Source organism: Sceloporus occidentalis, unplaced genomic scaffold, assembly GCF_023333645.1.
Source record: "Sceloporus occidentalis isolate IW3139 unplaced genomic scaffold, rSceOcc1.0.p SCAF_15, whole genome shotgun sequence".
In the NCBI taxonomy this organism is placed as follows: domain Eukaryota; kingdom Metazoa; phylum Chordata; class Lepidosauria; order Squamata; family Phrynosomatidae; genus Sceloporus; species Sceloporus occidentalis.
Window position 1 is genome coordinate 1 of NW_028316995.1, and position 20,918 is coordinate 20,918.

The window sequence follows — 20,918 nt, forward strand, 5'->3', positions numbered from 1 at the left end:
TCTTCATTTGTTCTCCTTTTTTCAGTGTAGGCCGTCTGTGTTTCCCTCGCCACGCCGGACCTGTCCGCTGATACGATGCTTCATTCTGACTCACAGTAACTCTTTAACCTCTGAACTTTTCTGCAAAAAACAGCCGGAAAGGCAAACATATGGTTTACGTGATCAGTCAGCCCTGTTTGCCGGAGGATGTGTAGCGTGTAACATGTTTCTCCCGTGAGCTGAGCTCATATCCTGGTTGCAGTATAACGAGACCGTGGGGTTAACTCATGTGCTTCTAACAAACCCTGTAACAGCCAGGAACAACCCTCAGGCCAAAAACCATCCAAATAACCTTTATTTATACAAAGAAAATAAGGTTTCATTCCTTTCTGTCAGTTCAGTAAATAAGCTACCGGTTTTTGCCCCATCTTCCTAACAAGAACCGTATGTACCGTGTGACATAGAATGTAACGTGTCGTATGCACCATGACCTCCTAAAGGCCTATTATGAACACCGTTGTTTTTTTAAGGACTCTTTGCCTAGCCCTAGGACCAGGGCCGGGCTGGGGACTATGAGCCGTCCTGGCGCTTTAAGGCCAGCGGCATGGTGCCAGCTGGATACATGCGCTGCGGTTACAATGTCTCATTGTGTGCATTCTGCCGATGCCGGCACATTAATGGGCCAGATCTGCCATGGTCTGTAAGTAGGCAGCGCCGTCAGACACCTGCCCACTAGGCATTTGCCCAGTTAGCCCGATGGCCAGTCTGGACAGCCTAGGAAAATGATTCATTGAATATCAGGGTCATCTCGTCTAGGGTTCTATATTCCGTGGCTTTCCGTGTGCGTGGCCTGTGTACTGTCTAGCATAGCACACCATTCGTAGAACATATGCATTCTGGCCCACAATAGACGAGTCTCCTGTTCGAAGACATTTCGGTTTAATCGAATATCTGACGCAGTGCAATAAAATTCTCTAGTATGTATCACCTTCTAGTAATACTCCCCAGAGTGTAACAAAGAAGCCGCTCTTTATCTCATTTTGTTTCAATAAACTCCCTTTATCTGCGTGGAGGCCGCCATTGCCGTGGGTCATGTGATATGTTGGGTGAATTCCCCCGGCTCAAACGCCACACTGGGCCGATGCTTTATGGCAATGCTAATGATGTACATTTCTCAACAGGAAGTCCAGCTGGATGATTAAGACTGAGCCATTCTGTTACTTATCACAGGCCATAGTAGATTGTTCTCAGATGACTGATCTAGAACACACGCAAATGGTTAATACACAGCTGCCTGAAAACATTTATATTATGCCACAACTAGAACAGTGTCGGACAGAAAACAGCACAAACATATTGAGATCATATTTTTAATCTGATACTAGTAATAAAATCATTTAGTTGGAGTTCCTCTTTAAGAAAATAAAGAAGTGGGGATTTGCATTGAATCATCTCGTGGTCACCGGACCGAAAATATCAACAGATATTTCTCAGGATTAGGGACACCGGGTTGTCCTTAAACCCATTAAAAACAATGCATTGTCATGAAGGGGTTAAGACATAAATAGCCATTTGTCGCAGTATATATATATTTTGTCTGTAAGGCATGATCTAAGTATATATTGTATCTTTACGTGATGGAAAGGTTGCCAGTTATGGGATCTTATTTAAAAAGTGTGAGGTTGTAAATATTCTTTGTCTTAAATGCAAATTACAAACGTGGGAAGCAGCCTGATGCGCTAATATATGCGTATTAAACCAGGAGCGCTAATTAACTCTGTGTAAATGTGTGTAAAAATGCCGAAAAAAATAATCTCACAGCCACCTAGAAGCATAAAAACATAAAAAGACACGTTTTTCCAAATTCTTTCCCATTTTAGCTGTTTTTTTTCTCACTGTTTTCTGTGTTAATAATATTATCAATGCTCACGTGGAACACAAAGTATAATTGGGAATTGGATGTCGCCAGCAGGAAAGCTTCATATGGATTACGCAGCTGCTAGTTAATCCGCCGGCCTTCCTTCGAAATGTATTAATTTTGAACTTTTTTTTTTTTGTTCCGCGAGTTTCCATTTTTAATCCCGTACCAAAAACGTTTACTTTTGGACATGTAGCCGTAGTGAATATATTTCATTTATATTTCATTTATGCTTCTTACTCGGGTATCTATTTTATAGATATTTGGTATAAAAGCTGAGATCTGTGACTGCGTGCGGCACCGCCATCTTTATCGAATCACTTCCTGTCTTGTTCTCTCCTGTTTCCTCTCCTTGCCCTCACAAAGGCTGCCTGAACCAGTCAACAATGATCAGCAACTTAACGATAAGGAAGAGATGCGCTAATGGCAATAATTAGGCCATGATGCCTGGAAGTTATAAATATATAACGAAATATATATATATGAGGGTCTCTGATACATATATATTGTTTCTTTTAATCAGTAATCACCATCACATGGGGTTATTTAGTGTAAATAACTAAACTGTTTGAATTGCAATATTGTCGGCGTTTATAAGGGTTTATCATTTTGCATAGATTTTAAAATACTGTTTTTAGGGCAAATATAAAGTTAAAAAAATAATCAGGGAGATGGAGTTCTGCTACGGTGTCACCTGCTTGGTGTGGCAGCCAAAGTGACATCATGCCGCGTCTCCGCCCACATGAACAGGTGTGACATCATGCTGTACTCGAGTGGGAAGCTCAGTCGCATACCTCTGTACATGCACAGTGCCATTGCAAAGCTACCAATAGAATACAAGTTCCACAAATTCAGGACTGTCCCAATTAGATAAGGATTGTTGGTAACTTTGGAATTATACTACTTTTTTAGTGGACTCATTCCTACCTACCTCTGGCCGGCTTCCACTGTAAGGAAGAGATTCCAAAAGGTTTACAGAAGAAAGTTATACATTTATGTGTCATGGGTTACTATACATGGATTTGAGAATGCCTGAAAAGTAGAGACGGCTGCTGGTTATGGGGAGAGTAGTCAGGGGCAAGCTGGGCCGGGCGGAGGGGGTAGTTGTCAGTTGCCCCATGGACTGGTTAGAATTGCGATGGGTGGTAAAGAGTACCTATGCCGTGTTCGAACTTGTTTATTTGTGATATAAGGTCACTCATTTGCTTGATTGGGATGTGAGATCTGAATATGGCTCCGCTTCTGCGCATGTCTTATTTTCACATTGAACCCATTCCCCGTAGTGTTTCTGGAGTGCCAGCAGGAGTTGCCCTTCCTCTGCTGTTTATAAAGATCCTCGTTCTCCGGGTCGGTCTGACATACGCTGCCGGCGGCGTGTAAATCTCACGCTCGTCACGCACATTGAATGTAGAATTTGTAGGTGTCTGGTTTGAAAGTCTTCGAGGTGATAAATGTAACACCTTTTCAGCAGGACTCGCTGCACGCAACGCTTTATTGCTGCATTCTGTCCCAAAATAATACCTATCTGTGTATTTTTATGTAAGGCAATGTGTTTTGATGAACAGGGGGCACATCCGTGGTGTTGGCGTGTGTGCACAGGGCGGCATGAAGGGTAATTCACATCTAGAGTGTAAGCGTGTGTGTTGGGTTCTCTTTACCTAATGTATCGGTTAGTCCGTCAGTGGTGGAATAAAGAGTGTTATGTGATTATAGCATATGCAGTATATAATGATTTATTGTATATCGCAGTGATATCGTCGTCTTTGTTATTCTTTGGGAATCGCCGCTAGCTAAGATTATGTGCGAGGAATAAAAAGGCGTCCCCTCCAGTGACTTATTGGCGATGCGGGTCTGTTCTGCAGATGTGAAGGGAATTCGTAATGACGTTCATTCCCCGCTCAGTGATTATTACCCTTGTCCAGAGGCAGGAGCGTTGAGAGGCGTGGAACGGGAGACTTATGTGCAGGATAATTATATGGGTGGGGGTGTTATCGGCGATGATGATGTCATAAATGGCGTGATTGTGACGCCGGAGATGGAGGGATCAATGATAATAATGATTTGAAATGCGGATGCTGGACGGAGTGATTTGTTTAGACGGAGATATAGAATTTGTTGCTAGACTGTCTCTTATTATTAAATCTCCTGATATTAAATTATTAAAGTTGTTAAATCTTACTTATTCCCATAGTTGCTTTTTATCATTGTCTTAATCTGTATCATTTCTGCTGGAAAGCGGTCTCGCGTATCTACCACTTTTCACAAATCATATTTATGATCGAAATAGGACAGTTTGGGGAAGACCGGGACTTGGAGAAATGGATGACGGGATGGGTTGTTTTTTTTTTTTTTTTGGATCATGAAGAATAGAAAGAAAAAGGGGTGTATTCACTAAAGGGAGAGTTGACAGGAAAGTTTGTAGGACTGTATATGTAACTGAAATATTGATTTAGGGAGAAGCTGCAGTAGGGATTGTGTTATATAAGCAGAAGTGGCTGCATTGTTGGCAGCAGTGGGTATGTTTAAGAGCCAAACTCTGATCGATCACCGAGATGCCACCATATGCTTTGTTGTTGGTTCAGAAGGCTGGGGTTTTAATTCTGTCCTGTAGAGCACATCTTCATATGTAAGATCCATGTTCTATAACGGGATCATCACGCTACATACACTGATCATACAACTTTCCATGAACCCGTGTCGTAAAGTGTAATTGTGTTTTCTTTCTTCTCTCCGCAGCCTTCGGTGCCAGCTGTACCAACCTACAGGGCATCCATGTCTATCCCAGACTGGCTCCAGGCCGTACAGCGATACATGAAATTGCTGCAGTATCCTTTATGACCTTTGACCTACGTTATTAAAGGAGTAGTGGATGCCTTTTATTACATCCTGGGCCAAATGTCTTATAAGTGGCTGGGAAATTCTATGTGAGATACTCTGCAGGAGACCCAGGCCTCACCCCTTTTCATTTCATCGCCAGTTCAGCCGGCGATGGTGGCCTTGGCACCAGCACGCCTAGCGAGCGTGCCAACGCGCATGCATGTATACATTAACATATTACATGTAGATTTTTTTTCATGCTCACCCTCAGTGAAGGTTTAGATCGTCTGTGGTTTGGATGCTGGCGTTTTCTTGGTCCGTATGGTGTTTGACTCCTCTGTTCCTTCTTGTACGCGTTTCGGTGCGTCGCTCTCGTGTTTTCCATGGGAGGGGGAGCTGCTGAGTATTTGGCTGCGTTTGGGCCCAGTCCGTGCAAAATCGCCGGCAGGAACCGGTCCGACAGCTGGATTCCTGCGGATCTACTTTCCGATTCTCTTCCAACTCGAGTTACACTTACGGGGGGGCTGTCACACGCAGATAAATTCATAATGGAGCGCAGCACCAAAATATTCCTTTTTTTCCTATGTATTTGTTATTTTTTATGTTTTTTAGACTTAGATTTTCCAGCTAGGACATCACATATGCGGAACTCCTGGTTACCGACGTTTTTGGTTACCTGGTGCCAAAAAACACAGCGGCCAGAAACATTCCTTCCCCGTTCTGGATCTTCCATTTATTTTTCGCTCTTTGCCATTTTTTTTAAGCCTGTCTTTTGAAATATTAGCCTGGGAGGATCCGGCAGAAATGCCAGCCGTCAGGAGGCAGCGAGCAGCTGCCCAACGGGGTTCCGCTTCATGCTGAGAAACAGCTGCTGGTTCATCCTTCTTGCCACCAAGACCTCAGGAACGAGGGCAGCATCTCACATGTTCAGATTTAGGTGTTTTTACTAGAAGATACTTAAATGTCATCCTCAAACATGCAATTTTCTTTTTTTTACTTTACTGAGAGGGTGGTAGATAAGTGGAATAGGCTCCCAGCAGAGTTGGTAGAGGTTAATAAACTAAAGGAATTTAAACATGCATGTGCAGGCAAATGGTTCCTGAATCTAAGACGAGACCAACGACTGATTAAGGTCTGAGTCTTTAAAAAAAAACAGGTTATGGACAGCCGCCTGCGCGGTATTTTGAGGGCCGCGTTCACATCTATTACCGAGTAGAACAGATTCCGTTATGGATCTTTGGTATAATATTATCCCAAATGCTGGGAGGAGGTGAACCCTGTGGGGCCGATGTAATGTGATAATAGATCATCTGATGTGGGGTTGATTGGAAGTCGCTTTTGCTTAACCCATTGTGTGTCAGAATGTTTTTAAAGTTTCTCCTATGCAGGTTTTATTTGTCCTAATGTCAGAAATACAGATATAATCACACGGGAACTCAGTTCTTCGAAATTCGAAAAACAAGACCAATAAGCGGGTAGGAATCCTGTTATTATTCACTTTACTGTTTTTGTATGCATGTGTTTCAGGCCCCTTCGTTATTTACTGTATTGTTATTATAGGGGAAGTCCCAACACTTTTTTAAATGTAAATAAATTTCCCCAAAAATGGGCTGTTCCCTTTTTGTTTTTTTAAACGGTTCCAGTTTTTGTGTGATATGTTTTCAGTCAGCTGCATATTGGCCATTTTATGAGTTCTCTCTCAGTTATCTTATCCCAGTCTACTAGACTCCCTGACTCCTCCTCATGCTGCCTGTGATAAATAATGGAATGGCTCAGTCTTAATCACCCCAGCTGGACTAATGAAAGTCTTTGTAGGAAGGGACTTCATTAGCGTTGCCATAAAGAATCAGCTCAGTGCGGTGACTGAGCAGGGAAAGTGGCCCAAAATATCCCATGACTGACAACAATGGCTGCCTCGGGTCTGAAAATATTTGTTTCCGTGAGACTTTCCCTTTAAACTGGGGTCACATCGGCCACTATCAGCTTTATCTCTTCCCCAATCGAAAAGCCCTTTTGTTTCTATTATAAAATAACAGAAACAGAACACTGGGTTATGGTAATTCTTTTTTTTTTTCTATTCTATTCTATTTTTTTTATTGAGAAACGGTTTAGGATAAAAACCCTGCTTTTTCAGAATAGAAAACTTATGTATAGATCAAAAGAGATATTTTTTCAAGTTACTTGGCTGAACTAGACTGGCGACATCCCGTAATTTGTTTTTTTATCCAGCTTCTAATGGTGCCGGGCAGCATATATCACATCTAATCAGAAGGAACAAATAAAACCTTCTTCTTTTTGATCTATACATCTGCGTGTAATCGGCTAGCACAATATTTACATCTTTTTATGTGCTTTATTCTCTCTATAAGCTGTTTATTTTACTTGCGAGCAGATCCAACAATTGTGCCGCATCAAAAGTGTCCCCTTCTGACACCAACCTGGCTATCCGGTTATTTAATATCTGTGGCCCTTTTTTCTTTATCTGAAATCGTTTTAAGTCGGCGAGGGGATTGAGTTACATCATCGCATCATGTAATACTGCCTGCTTTGCTTACATGTGAGCTGTTGCTTGGAAGGGTTTTTGAGACATTGATCTCAATATCCTTTATTCTATGGATTATATTGAAAGAAAAAGAAAACAAAGGGCCACTTAGTGAATCTCTGCAGAACACAAATAATAAGAAAACAACAATATTTGCATTATAGAACAATATAACAGTAGCAAACATACCGTATACAGTATGTATAGTATGATTATTCCGTAGATTCTAACTTCTACGACGTCAGCATTAAAAGAAAATATCTTTTAGATATTTAGATGTCACGTGTCACAAAAGCAAGCAGTGATAGGTTGTTGCCATACAAACAAAAAAATTGAAAGGACCAATCTGCTAAGGTTTAATGGCTTAACATGCTAGAGCAGGGGTGGGAAATTAATTTTCCCATGGGGCCACATGAGAAATTGGAATGGTTTTAGAGGGCCAGACCTCTACAAACTACAAACTCCGAAGCCTTGTCCATTTTGTTAACTTATGTGCTGTTTAATAAAGTTATTCAAGCCTACGTCATTGGTAGAGGTGCTTGAATAAGTAAGGCCTGAATAACTATTAGCACAGCACAGAAGTGAACAAAATGAACAAGGCTTCGGAGTGCATACCGTATTTTTCGCTCTATAAGACGCACCTGCTGATAAGACGCACCTAGATTTTAGAGGAGAAAAAAAAAGGAAAAAATATTTTGAGCTAAAAAATGGGCTAAAATATTTATTACAATAACTGAATAAGCTATGAACACAGTAAGACACACGCAGTAAGACACACACAGACACAGTAAGACACACACAGACACAGTGAGACACACACAGTGAGAGACACACAGACACAGTAAGACACACACAGACACAGTAAGACACACACAGACACAGTGAGACACACACAGACACAGTAAGATACACACAGACACAGTGAGGACACACACAGACACAGTAAGACACACACAGACACAGTGAGACACACACAGACACAGTGAGACACACACAGACACAGTAAGACACACACAGACACAGTGAGACACACACAGACACAGTGAGACACACACAGACACAGTAAGACACACACAGACACAGTGAGACACACACAGACACAGTAAGACACACACAGACACAGTAAGACACACACAGACACAGTGAGACACACACAGACACAGTAAGATACACACACACACAGTAAGACACACACACACACACACACACACACAGTAAGACACACACACACACACACACACACACACACACAGTAAGACACACACACACAAACACAGTAAGACACACACACACAGTAAGACCTCCCTCCCTAACCCCCCTTCTCAGTATCTCCCCTCTAACTCCCTAACCCCCCTTCTCAGGATCTCCCCCCCCGCCCCGGTCACTTACCTTAAACTCCTGTGTGGGAAGCGTGAGGCGTTTGTCTCGGGTGCCGGCGCTTCACTGCTGATCGCTGGCGTCTGACGTCATATGCCGGCGCCCAGCGTAAAGCGCCGGCACCCGAGACAAACGCTTCCAACACAGGAGTTTAAGGTAAGTGACCGGGGCGGGGGGGGGACACCGGACTCATTGGTGAGTCACCAGGACACTCTTTGCGGGCCGGTCCGAGCTATTCAGCGGGCCGGATGTGGGCCCGCGGGCCGTGCTTTGCCCAGGTCTGTGCTAGAGAGTGCAAGAAATGATTGTGTCTAAGTGGAACAGCACCTTTTAAACATCAGGCAACTCCAAATTAGTTCTCGTATCCTATAAAATCATAAAATCACACAATTTAGTTGAAATCATCAGCTGGTAACGGAATTTTTTTAGCATCTTAGTAACAAAGTAACATCCCATTGTACAGCGCTGTGGAATATGATGGCGCTACATAAAACAATAAATAATAATAACATCCCCTCCGTGAATAAAGACAAATTCTCTGCCGATAACTCTAAATACAGGACTTGTGACTATAAAGCTGCGGCCGGGGAGACGGCCCTGAGATAAAGACGGTCTTGTGGTTGGGATGACGTTGTGCGTTTGGTGCTCCGGGGCATTTCTGGATCCGTACTGAGGTTCATCCGCTTTCTTCACAGGTTAATGGAGACTGCGCGGGAGATGACCAGAGAATCCTTACCCATAAAATGCCTGGAAGCCGTCATCCTGGCCATGTATCCTTTTCAGAATTTTATAAATGCATCAGAAGTAATGCATCCACCGCACCCGTAGGGTCCATATGGTTTCCCTATAGGTGAGTAGTTGGGGTCGCCCCGTCACCCAGTAGCCATACTCGGGCCATCTGGCTCTGATCTCAGAGGGGTCTTTTTACAGTAGGGAGAGCACTCTTCACTATTCATTATAAAAGGCCAACACTGGCCCGAGCTGGCCCCTGTATAATGTATGATTTAATGGATGAGGAGACTTTGGAGAAACCTAGCCGGTTTAACTATACATTATAAAGGGTCAGCCATGTTCTTCCTGAAGCAGGGGTCATGGGGTTGTACCTTGATAATGTATAACGAGGTTAAGGAGCTGAAACACAACCCTCCTGCAAAGTGTCCTCTCAATTCTATCTCTTTAGTGAATAGACCTCACTTGGGTGACTTGAATGTCCATCGCTAGTGCTAGAAAGACCTCACCACGAGCTTTTGTTGCTTGGTTGTTCTCTTCTTCATGGTTCCTGATGAGTGTGCTCTAAGGAACCCTTATTACAATGAAATGAACCAACCTTCATACGCTATCGCTTGGTGGGTGAACGTCGGCAATCTAACTGTTTTATGTCATAATATCATGGCTGGTGGTGACCAGAACCCAAGCCCTGGAACTGAAGAACCTCCAGGTAGGAACGTCATTCCACGTAAATGCATTTACTTCTGTTCAGCTTTCCTGTGATAAAGTACATGGAATAGTGTTCATTTGGATACATGTAGGGTGCGACAATGAATCTATGAACACAGAGTTCCTTAAATTGGTTTATTTGAGGTCATCCTAAACCTCAGCTTGTTCTGGGACCAGTTCCAAGCTGGAGATAAAGCAGAGATCTGTTCAGGAGATCTTCCCCTATTCCTAAAATGGGAACAACAGACTCTTAACCACTTTAAGGACTTTTTATACTCCAGGACAAGAGAATATTCAGCATTTTACTGTGATTTTCTTTCGTATTTCGAATAGCTGCCCCAACTATTTATTGCTTTTGTCCTGAAAATGGAAGCCCTTCTCATGAATATTTTGTATGCATTGGAATCCACACACAGCTAATCCAAATTAAAAATAACTAATACTATATTCATGTACTTCTCTTGAATTTGGAAACAATTTCATCTGTCCTTGGCATTTACGGGGCAAATAGGGCAAACGTTAGAAGGCGTGCGTCGCTTTTCGAAAGCTGTCATTTTTTCTAAATTATTTATTAAATCTTCCAGTTTTCAAAATAAATAAATCTAGAAATCCCCGCCGCTGATCATGTAGGTGTTCGGGTCTTTAGGAAGCCCTCGGATACACCAGGGGACCTTAAAGACGGTATCTGAACTCGTGAGCGCACTTTTGTTTTTGCCAAGATCTTGTTCACATGGCAACCCCGTGATTTAACCTCTCCAAATTCTTAATGCCTCTCTAAGGGGAAAGACACGATGAGAAATACAGTCCGTAATCTGCTGCTACTTCCAGCTGCGACAGGATTCTTCTGGAATGATAGAATTAACAATTCTGCAAATAAAGAGGCGAGGCAGGTCACGGAGTATTCCGAAGCCCTTGTCACACGAGCTTATGGGTTAAAAATGGCATTTTGGTTCATTTTGAGCGTATCTCCTTCTAGAATTCTTGAATATTTTAAATTCATAGCATTCTTTTCAGACAAACCCATTTTGACATCTCTATATGACAGGGGCGTCCAATGTGCAGCCCTCCAGCTGCTGCAGGACTACATCTCCCATAATGCTCTTTCAGCTAAGGGAGTATGGGAGATGTAGTCCTGCAGCAGCTGGAGGGCCGCAGGTTGTACACCCCTGCTATATCACATCCATCCCGAATATTGAATTTAGGTGTTTCTTCCACACCCATTACTAACAGGCATATGAAATCAGCACACCGGCAGCCATCTCTATAGACCAGCACTGGCAGTAGAACGGGGCGTGCGGAAGAGCTCGGTGACGTTAACCGTGGTGCTGTCGTAGGACACCTCACAAGTGGGTGAATAGGCAAAAATTCCCTCAGAAACTCCCCAAAATCTAGTGGAAATCCTTCCCAGAAGGGCGGAAGCCGTTGTAGCCGTAAAGAGGGATCCAGCTCCTTAGTGATGCCTGTGGTTTTGGAACGGGATGTACTTCCATATACGTGTAAATATGAGATATGTAGAAGCTTAACCCTTTTGTAGTAGAACAGTAAAAGTATTCGATCTAATTAAAAGATAATTATAGACGTATAAATACAAGACACAAGGAATGGGAGGAGAGGAGAAGGAGCCATAGATCTGGACCTCAGAAGATGTTAATGGTCCTTTTCCGCCATCAGATTCTGCTTCTGTGTAGAAAGCGTCACAAAGCAAATGAAAAATTGAAAAAAGCTGGCGGGCAAGTCACTTTTTTTTGTTTTTAATTTGCAATTTATTGAGTTTACATGAAAAGCCAAACAAGCTTCCCAACTGCCGATTACGACCGGCCGCTGTTCGGTTGTCCCAAGGTGTAGTCGTCGTGTCCGTTGTCTATCTGCATTCGTGCAAACGTGATTCATACAAACTGCTCGCAAATGTATGGATCAACAGCCAAGTGATTGGAGTTTAAAATATCTTTTGATTTATGCATTTTCTAGCGATATATGTACACGTTGCCAAAAAATCTTTTAAAGCGCCACGGACACTGTATTTCTGCTATGTTCTCTAACACCCCGAGGCTCTTCCGTGGAATCCCATCGAGCGACGTGGCTTTCATCATGTGTATACAGCTTCACGGTTGCTAGGATACGAATGTCGGCTCTTCGCGGTATATGGGGGATGAGCAGATTAGTGAGATGTCACTTTAATAAGGTCACTGGCCGGATACTGTCGCCGACGTTTCTGCAGCCCTGTTTGTTGAGTTGGCTGGAGGGTTTTGGGCTACCTGGGAAAAGACTCTTTAATTGCTGTGCTTCATTCATCTCTTAGAAACCTACTGCTGTTGTCTCCTTTAGCTTTAGATTTTATTGCCTAGTTCAGCGAGGTCACAGGTCGCCTGTAGGCTGTACCGGGTGGTCTCCCTGGTTGTAGAAGGCATCTCGGCAGGGATCGCTGTTACCCAGTTGTGCCGGGATGTCGGTTCGTCGCTATGTTTGTTTATAGACCAAAGGATTAATTAAGTGGCAAAAGCCCACTTGGACTATTGAGCCCTTGCTGTATCCAGTGGCCTGATCCGTTGCAGTGCCCGCCATCCTCACTGCGTAGCTCTTGGATATGACATCATATCCTGGTGCTCCGTGTCTTAATGGCACACGCTGCCTTTTAATGCATTTAATGGAGGCTACTCTGGCTCGGCACAGTCCTCCATAGTGTAAATGGGCCAGTTGGGTAGAGCAGTAATCTCCTCTGCAACCAGCTTGTTGAGCAGCGGCATATTGGTGGGGGTCCAATTGGTGATTGCTCCAGAGGGTCATATGCCCCCCCAGTCTTGCGTCAGGCCGACTGCTCCCCCCCCCCAACTTCCTACCCTTGGCTAGAATACGGCTCTGCGCCCACCCTCCACTGGGTCCTTTCCTGATGGGAATGGGGGACCCACATCTCACTCTTGACTTATGCTGGACCCATTTGGACAGCTTCCCCACTGACTGCTGAATTTGGTGAAGAACGGGTCCGATAGATCTATTAGACTGAGGCCGGTCTATCCAACAAGGCTACCCAGACCTCGTTTCCACCCCTTGAACCCACCCTTCTTGGGTTAACTAACGTTTCCGTAAATATCCACTATTCCCAGCGGTCCTTTTGAGGACGCGTTACGCGCTTTCATTAGAACATCGGAGGTCTCCTTCCTGTGAAGCATCTGTTTTCCTCGTTGTACCCGCGCGGTGCATTGTATTGGTGCGAGAGGGTGCTGGTGGTGGACGGGTGGGAGTTACATGCGTGGGAAGAGGTCACTGAAGTCTTTGTGTTCTGCTAACAGATGGGCATTCGAGACGCTAACAAATTACATGGAAAAAGTGAAAAAATCTTCACGGAACTATTGTTTCAAATAAACACATTAAGTCAAAATCCAACTTACAGCCGGAGGAAAGAGCCCTAAATACAAAGGCTTTTATTGGTGTAATGTTTGAAATACTGAGAATACAGTGTCAGGGTTTGTAGATTATATATATATATATATATGTGTGTGTGTATATATATATATATATACATACTGCATTTCCAAGGCAGCTTTATAATACTCTGCATATCAGTATATCAGGAGAGTATATAATTATATATATATATATATATATATATATATATATATAATGTCTTTGTACTTTTATATGTTCAGTTGCTTGTTATATTTTTCTAGCTCATAATTACATTGCTTTACTTGGCTCTCCGGCATTTAAAGAGTTAAGTGCCTTTCCTTGTGCAGGTTCGCACGTTATGGGCGCAGGTCCGGCTTTTGGTTTTCTGAACATCCTTGGGGAATTTTCTAGCCGGCCAAATGCTTCCGTCCATTCAATGGGTGTCATTATTAGCGCGGTAAACAAAGGCCCAGAAGATGTAGCGTAAACGTAGCGCCTCGGTGATATACATACAGGGTTAAACTCTTTGGCAGCAAAGTGGATGAACTTGTTTATCTTACTGGTTGCATCTGACCCGTTTCTATAGGTGTTTTATGAATAGTATTCACTAAATTCTTGCTTTGTTTTGTCTACTTATTGGTCATTATTATTCTAGCAGCAACCCGGGAATCAGATTTTTTATACATTTAATGCTTTTTAGGTTGTGCTACTCTATTTTTGGTATATTTTTTGGAAATATTCTGCATTTTCTAAAGAGGCTGCTCGGTTGTGAGTATAAGTGAACTGCAACATTTAGATTACTACGGAAAACTCACCTTTGTTTGTGTGTTTGCATATGGAAATAGGTCATTTTTAACCCTTTTATCGCAGGAAATTGTCTCTATGACATACAATAAATATCACCCACCGTGGAGTTCTGTGCTTCCAATCAAATGTCTTAAATCATGAGCACCACCTACTGTTGAGATTGTGTAAATGCAGTTTGTGTAATAATAATTAATAATAGTAATACCGTATTTTCTCGATTATAAGACGACCCTGATTACGAGACGACCCCCCAAAATCAAAATATTAATTTCGGAAAAAAACAAAAAGCCTGAATATGAGACTACCCTATAGGAAAAAAGTTTTACTAATAAATATTAATTCATGTAAACTAATTTTCATATTTAATAAAAGCTATGATTGAGAAAAATATATATTTTTTATTTCCTTTTATTTGTCAACCTGCCCCCCCCAGTTATGCACATCTGCCCCCAGGCTTGCCACTCTGCCCCCAGAAATGCCTTATACCCCCCTATTTGCCACTCTGCCCCATGATGTGCCTTTTAACCCTCTATATGCCACTCTGCCTCCAGAAATGTCTTATACCCTCCTATATGCCACTGTGCCCCATGATATGCCTTTTAACCCCCTATATGCCCCTCTGCCCCATGATATGCCTGAGTGGCATATAGGGGGTTAAAAGGCATATCATGGGGCACAGTGGCATATAGGAGGGTATAAGACATTTCTGGAGGCAGAGTGGCATATAGAGGCATGGGGCTGAGTGGCATATAGGGGGTTAAAATGCATTTCTGGAGGTATATATATATATATATAACTGCTAACAGCAATCACACTCCTATCAAGCCAAGGCAGCCAGTACATGCTGGAACCTGGGGATGATAGTAGTGGGATTACAGCCTCCCTATGCCATGCTACCACCACCACCCCCCTTACACATCCATGCTATCACATAGTGATGTCCGGATCATGAACGAATCGTTCATTTGATCCGGTTCTTTTTAGTGATCCGGATGAGTCGGTTCACTAGACTGAACGATTCGTTTGTAGCTGTTCAGTCTGTGAATCATCATGCAGCTGTAACCTGATCCTAGAGCTGTGAGTCATCTGCAGAGCACTCTGGGGTCAGGTTACAGCTCATTAATTCTCACAGGAACGATGACTCATAGAGTCAGAGATTCGTTCAAAGAGTCGAATGATCCGAAGAGTCGAATGAACCGAAGAGTCGAATGAACCGAAGAGTCGAATGAACCGAAGAGTCGAATGAACCGAAGAGTCGAATGAACCGAAGAGTCGAATGAACCGAAGAGTCGAATGATTCGAATCTTACAGGGATCCGGATCTTACAAGGATCCGAATCTTACAGAGATTCGAATCATTCAGAGAAAATCACTGATACCATACTTTTATAAATAAATACATTAATAATGTTCACACTGCCCCCAGGATTTAGATTCCCCTGAGTTTGCCCCCCTTTACCTATAACTGCACCTACAGTTAACTTTATTAAATTAATTAAATTAACCCTCAATCATCAGCATAAAATTAACCCTTATACCCCATCAACCATAACTGCCCCTGAAATTAACCGTAAAGATCCCATTAACCATAACGGCCCCTGAAATTAACCCTAAAGACCCCATTAACCACAACGGCCCCTGAAATTAACCCTAAATACTCCATTAACCATAACTGCCCCTAAATTAATTGCATGTACTCCAGATAAATTACCTAATAAATTGGTATGGTTGATGGGGTCTTTAGTGTTAATTTGGGGGCAGTTATGCTTAATGGGGTGTTTAAGGATAATTTAGGGGCAGTTATGCTTAATGGGGTCTTTAGTGTTAATTTAGGGGCAGTTATGCTTAATGGGGTCTTTAGTGTTAATTTAGGGGCAGTTATGCTTAATGAGGTGTTTAGGGTTAATTTGGGGGCAGTTATGCTTAATGGGTCTTTAGTGTTAATTTAGGGGCAGTTATGCTTAATGAGGTGTTTAGGGTTAATTTGGGGGCAGTTATGCTTAATGGGGTTTTTAGTGTTAATTTAGGGGCATTTATGCTTAATGAGGTGTTTAGGGTTAATTTGGGGGCAGTTATGCTTAATGGGGTCTTTAGTGTTAATTTGGGGGCAGTTATGCTTAACGGGGTGTTTAGGGTTAATTTAGGGGCAGTTATGCTTAATGGGGTGTTTAGGGTTAATTTGGGGGCAGTTATGGTTAATAGGGTGTTAAGGGTTAATTTTAGGGGCAGTCATGGTTGATGGGGTGTTAAGGGTTAATTTTAGGGCAGTCATGGTTGATGGGGTGTTTAGGGTTAATTTAATGGTGAGGGTTAATTTAATTAATTTAATAAAGTTAGCTTAAGGTGCAGTTGCAGGTAAAGGGGAATGTAAATCCTGGGGGCAGTGATTATGAATGTATTATTTATAACAGTATGGTGACATTCTCTGAATGATTACAATGCCAATGAAGGCAGAGAGTCGTTCAAAGATCCGGATCTTACAATGATCCGGATCTTACAATGATCCGGATCTTACAGTGATCCGGATCACTGTAAGATTCGGATCCCTGTAAGATCCGAATCTTTGAACGACTCTCTGCCTTCATTGACATCACTGGAGGCAGGGGGGAGGATTCATAATGAAAGGGGCGGGGCCAATCGTTAGTGTGCCTGCACGGAGTTACTGGAAAACAGTAACTCCGTGCAGACACACTGAGTGATCCGAAGATCCGGATCATGAATCGGATCATTTCAGTGAACGAATCGAAATGATCCGATTCACTTTAATGATCCGAACTTCCCATCACTACTATCACACACACACTCATTCACAAACATTAAATACTCATTCATTCCATTAATCACACATACTTGCTCAAAAACCCTCCCCCACCCCCTTTCCTGAACTGCAGATCTCCCACTCGCAGACTTCTGCAGGGGCCCCGCCCCCAGAGGAAGGAGGTAGAGTTATGTGAGGACTCTGCTAGCTTCCTGTTCTCCTGCTGCTAGTAGCAGAGACGCTGCTTGCGACCAAAGCACCGGTAAGCAGCCTGGCCCCAGAAGACGGCCTCGATTATAAGACGAGGGGTATTTTTCAGAGCATTTGCTCTGGAAAAAAACCTTGTCTTATAATCGAGCAAATACGGTATTAACATTTATTACATGGATCCCAAAGTTACTGCTAGGTGCCGGATGTCACTTCTGTTTTTAATGGTAAAGGAAACCAAGCAAGCACCATAAAATAAAGGGTAAATTCATGTGTTTTCAGTTATCAGTCTTGGCAGTTGGGGCTGTGTGCACTTTAGCAACTCAACGGTGTCTGTAGAGAGATACACGCATGTTAAAATAATACCTCTTTAGAGCAGGTCTAGAAATTTCTAACTTCAATGAATGCGATCATTAACCCCTTAAGGAAAATGGGCGGTCCCTAAACCCATTGAAAACAATGCATTTTGAGCCCGTACATGTATGGGCTTTGTCATTAAGGGGTTAAAGGCAAAACTAACACTCAGCACAGAGGAGTCTAAATACATTTTAGCGCAATTGTCATTTAAATAGTGTAGGTTCAGCCTTCATACCGGGTTTTTTTTCCATTGTATGCTGTGTGCCAAAATTGCTTAGAAAAGTATTCTTTTGAATAATGAGTGTAAGCGTGTGTGTGGGGTTCTCTACGTAACGTATGGGTTTGTCTTACTCTGCCAGTTCTAGCATTGTCGGACACTTTGAATGTATGGACTGTAAGAAGCTCTGTGGGAATTGCTGATGCTATATAAATAAAAGCTAAAGGTGATAATAATAATCACATCGCACACTTTTTATTGCTTTGCTACAAAATGCACTTATGTTATTTCTATCCCAGTCTTTAGTTTAGCGACCTCCGCTATCCGCTTGAGGCATGCATTTGCTCCATACATTCTGCTCTCTCTCTGTTTGCTGTTGTTTAGTCTCCTTAACGCATTATCTAAAGCTATCTGACAAACGGACAGCAGTCCGTGGAGCGCTTCCCCATTAGCTTTAAAACCCAGTTCTCAGGAAGCCATTTTCACCACGTCGTGCTCGGCATCCACTGCAACGGACGCTACGGGTCGCTGGGCATGAGCAGAAGATCGGACCTCATGGACAAGCCCATGACGTTTCGGACGTTAAGCGAACTCATCTTTGACTTTGAGGAGTCCTACAAAAAGTATTCTCACACGGTGAAAAAGGTGAAGATTGGCTTATACGTCCCGCACGACCTTCACACCTTCCAGCCCATCGAGTGGAAGTATTTAGTTATCAACATGGTGAAGATGATGCGAGCCGACATAAAGAAAGAATTGGAGAAACACGCCAGGGACATGAGGATGAAGGTATGTGCCTCCCATTTACAACCTCATTGCTTTTTACCTGCCTCCATTAAAACAGCGATATATAAGACAAATATTTATAGCATGATAACATTTTGATATGGTTTACTTGCTTTACTGAGAGGGTGGTAGATAAGCGGAACAGCCTCCCACCAGAGGTGGTAGAGGTTAATACAGTGAGGGGTTTTAACATGCATGGGATGGCTCCTGAAGACGAGACCAACGACTGATTTGAGTTTTTACAGCTGGGAAAAAGGACAGTCTAGATGGCCGAATGGCTCTGATCTACCGTCGCATTATATGTTTCTGTTTCTACCAGTTTTGATATCTTTTTGAAATCTTGACCTATTATGTTGTACACACAAGAGTGCAAAAAAAAAAAGAAATACTTTAAAAATGTCCTAGAACGACTTGAAAAATATTTATGCCTTAGACATTGCGATGGCGAGTATATTTTGGCATGTGAGGGGTTAATACAGTGACAGTCACTGTTTTCTGCTATTAGATGCCTTTTCTTTCAGCAGATGTTAATCCTACAATTCTTCTTTCCTATTAAAGATACTGAAATCCTTGAGTGCCCAGTCTCCTGTAAAAGAAAGAAGAGGGAAGTCTGTATCTCCTCCGAGGGGGAGCCCTCAGAGACGTGTCTGCAGGAGAGATAAATCGTGAGTGTTCTATCCCTTATTGTTTCGTATGAGAAAGGACCTTCTGTAGCATCCTCAGTATCCGCACCTTAGCAGAACTGAGCAGCGGAAGTGTCTTCCGTGCTTCACACACTTGATAAGTGCTCAGACGAGCGCGCGCAGCAGGGAATGTATTCCCCCATCTTGCTTTAGAAAAGAGTAGAAAAGAATCAGACAAGGCATGATGGGAAATCGCGAAGGCAGGAGAGCGGTTTATGCCTGTTTTATTTTAACATTATATTATTATTATTTTATTACAACAGGCGAGGGGTTTATTCCGGTTTTATTTTATTATAACATTATATTATTATATTATTATTATATTTTTTATTAAAACAGCCAAAGGGTTTATCCCTTATATTTTATGTTCCATTATTTTATATCGCTTTATTACATCTCAACCATTCTGCTGGCCAAAAGGTTATTAGCTGACGTAAGGCCAGTATGATGTTAAATTTGGACTTGCGGAGGTATGTGCCGCGTCACAGGATGATATTTCCCCCCCCCGTCCATTCCTGCGACGCTGTAAGTGGAATCCGCTGGAATTATTTTCTCCTGTAAATACTGGTCGTTAAGCATGAGCCAAGAACCAAAGAAAGAAAGCAGCCTCATCTTCCTTGGAGCAGCTGCTGGGAATGAGAAGCCGGCTGGTATTTTAAGCCGGAATTCATGCCACGGACACTAATCACAGCGTAGCCCGGGGGCCGGGGACGATTATAGCGGTTACTGCAGCGCGAAAGTCTTCCCCATTCACCTCCTGTCCAGAAATATCTAAAGCGTACGCCGCGGTCATTTGTAACAGCAGCGGCTTCTATTCTGAAACATTGCATCAGTGATCTGCCCTGCGCCGGGCTATTCACCCCACGCCGGGGCCACCAACATCAGCTGTCTGCCTTCTTTTATTGACACGTGTAAGCCATGTTTGTTTGTTTTTATGAGACGGCGTAATGTGGAGTTATTTAAAGGGATACTACACATTTTATTAAAAGGGTCGAATTTTTCTGGCTGAATTATAACCAATAAAAGAAAAAGGGGGGGGGACCCTCTCCGGGGTGAGGTTGCCTACCGTAGAGAAGAAGCTTTAAAAACAGAGATTTGTGTTACTTCTGAAATGAAAGTACTTTAAATGAATGAATAATGTTTAAGGAGTAGTTTATTTATTTTTTCTTAAAAAAATGAATAAAGCTCATATTTAACTTTGTCGTAGCCGTATTGGGTGAAACTCCGCACCGTTACTTATTGTCTAATTCATTGATATTTGTCTCATTTAACTCCTTCTCGGATGCCTGTAGAGCATCGGGATATGATGTCATTAGTTCGTACATAAATGATGCTACTGGGTTATCATGGGAGATCTACCCAATAGCCCAATGAGAGCTGTAGTGATCTAAGGACTATGATATATTCCACTTTCCAATCCTTGCAAGGTGCCCCCCCGTACTAGTACTGACGCCGTCATGCAGCATTCATTGAGAAATATTTTCTATACACCCCCGACTCGCCAAGTATTCCCATATAGTACATAATGCGTTTTCTATAATGTTCCTTCTCCTTCCAGGCCAGCAAGAATAGACAAGAAACCAGCGGACCTCGGCACCCTGAATGACGTTGGCTACCAAATTCGGATTTAAAGACCCTTCGGAAGAAGCA

General features: G+C 42.7%; 1 protein-coding gene across 1 annotated transcript; it reads left to right on the plus strand.

Moving 5' to 3' along the window:
* Positions 1–4,636: 4,636 nt before the first annotated feature.
* LOC149303106 (tubulinyl-Tyr carboxypeptidase 2-like) lies at positions 4,637–20,899 on the plus strand. The gene is made up of 6 exons (XM_089481579.1): positions 4,637–4,722; positions 6,133–6,189; positions 9,329–9,403; positions 18,207–18,588; positions 19,144–19,250; positions 20,827–20,899. The coding sequence occupies exons 1-6, from the start codon at positions 4,670–4,672 to the stop codon at positions 20,897–20,899; spliced, it is 747 nt and encodes a 248-aa protein (XP_089337705.1). The 5' UTR covers positions 4,637–4,669.
* The last annotated feature ends 19 nt before the right edge of the window (positions 20,900–20,918 follow it).

What these genes read in the sequence shown, in the direction of transcription:
- LOC149303106 (XM_089481579.1), top strand. Translation starts at nt 4,670, where the DNA reads ATGTCTATCCCAGACTGGCTCCAGGCCGTACAGCGATACATGAAATTG. An exon ending in GAAGCCGTCATCCTGGCCAT is followed by an intron (nt 9,404 to 18,206) that starts GTATCCTTTTCA and finishes CATTATCTAAAG; the next exon opens with CTATCTGACAAACGGACAGC. An exon ending in CCAGGGACATGAGGATGAAG is followed by an intron (nt 18,589 to 19,143) that starts GTATGTGCCTCC and finishes TTCCTATTAAAG; the next exon opens with ATACTGAAATCCTTGAGTGC.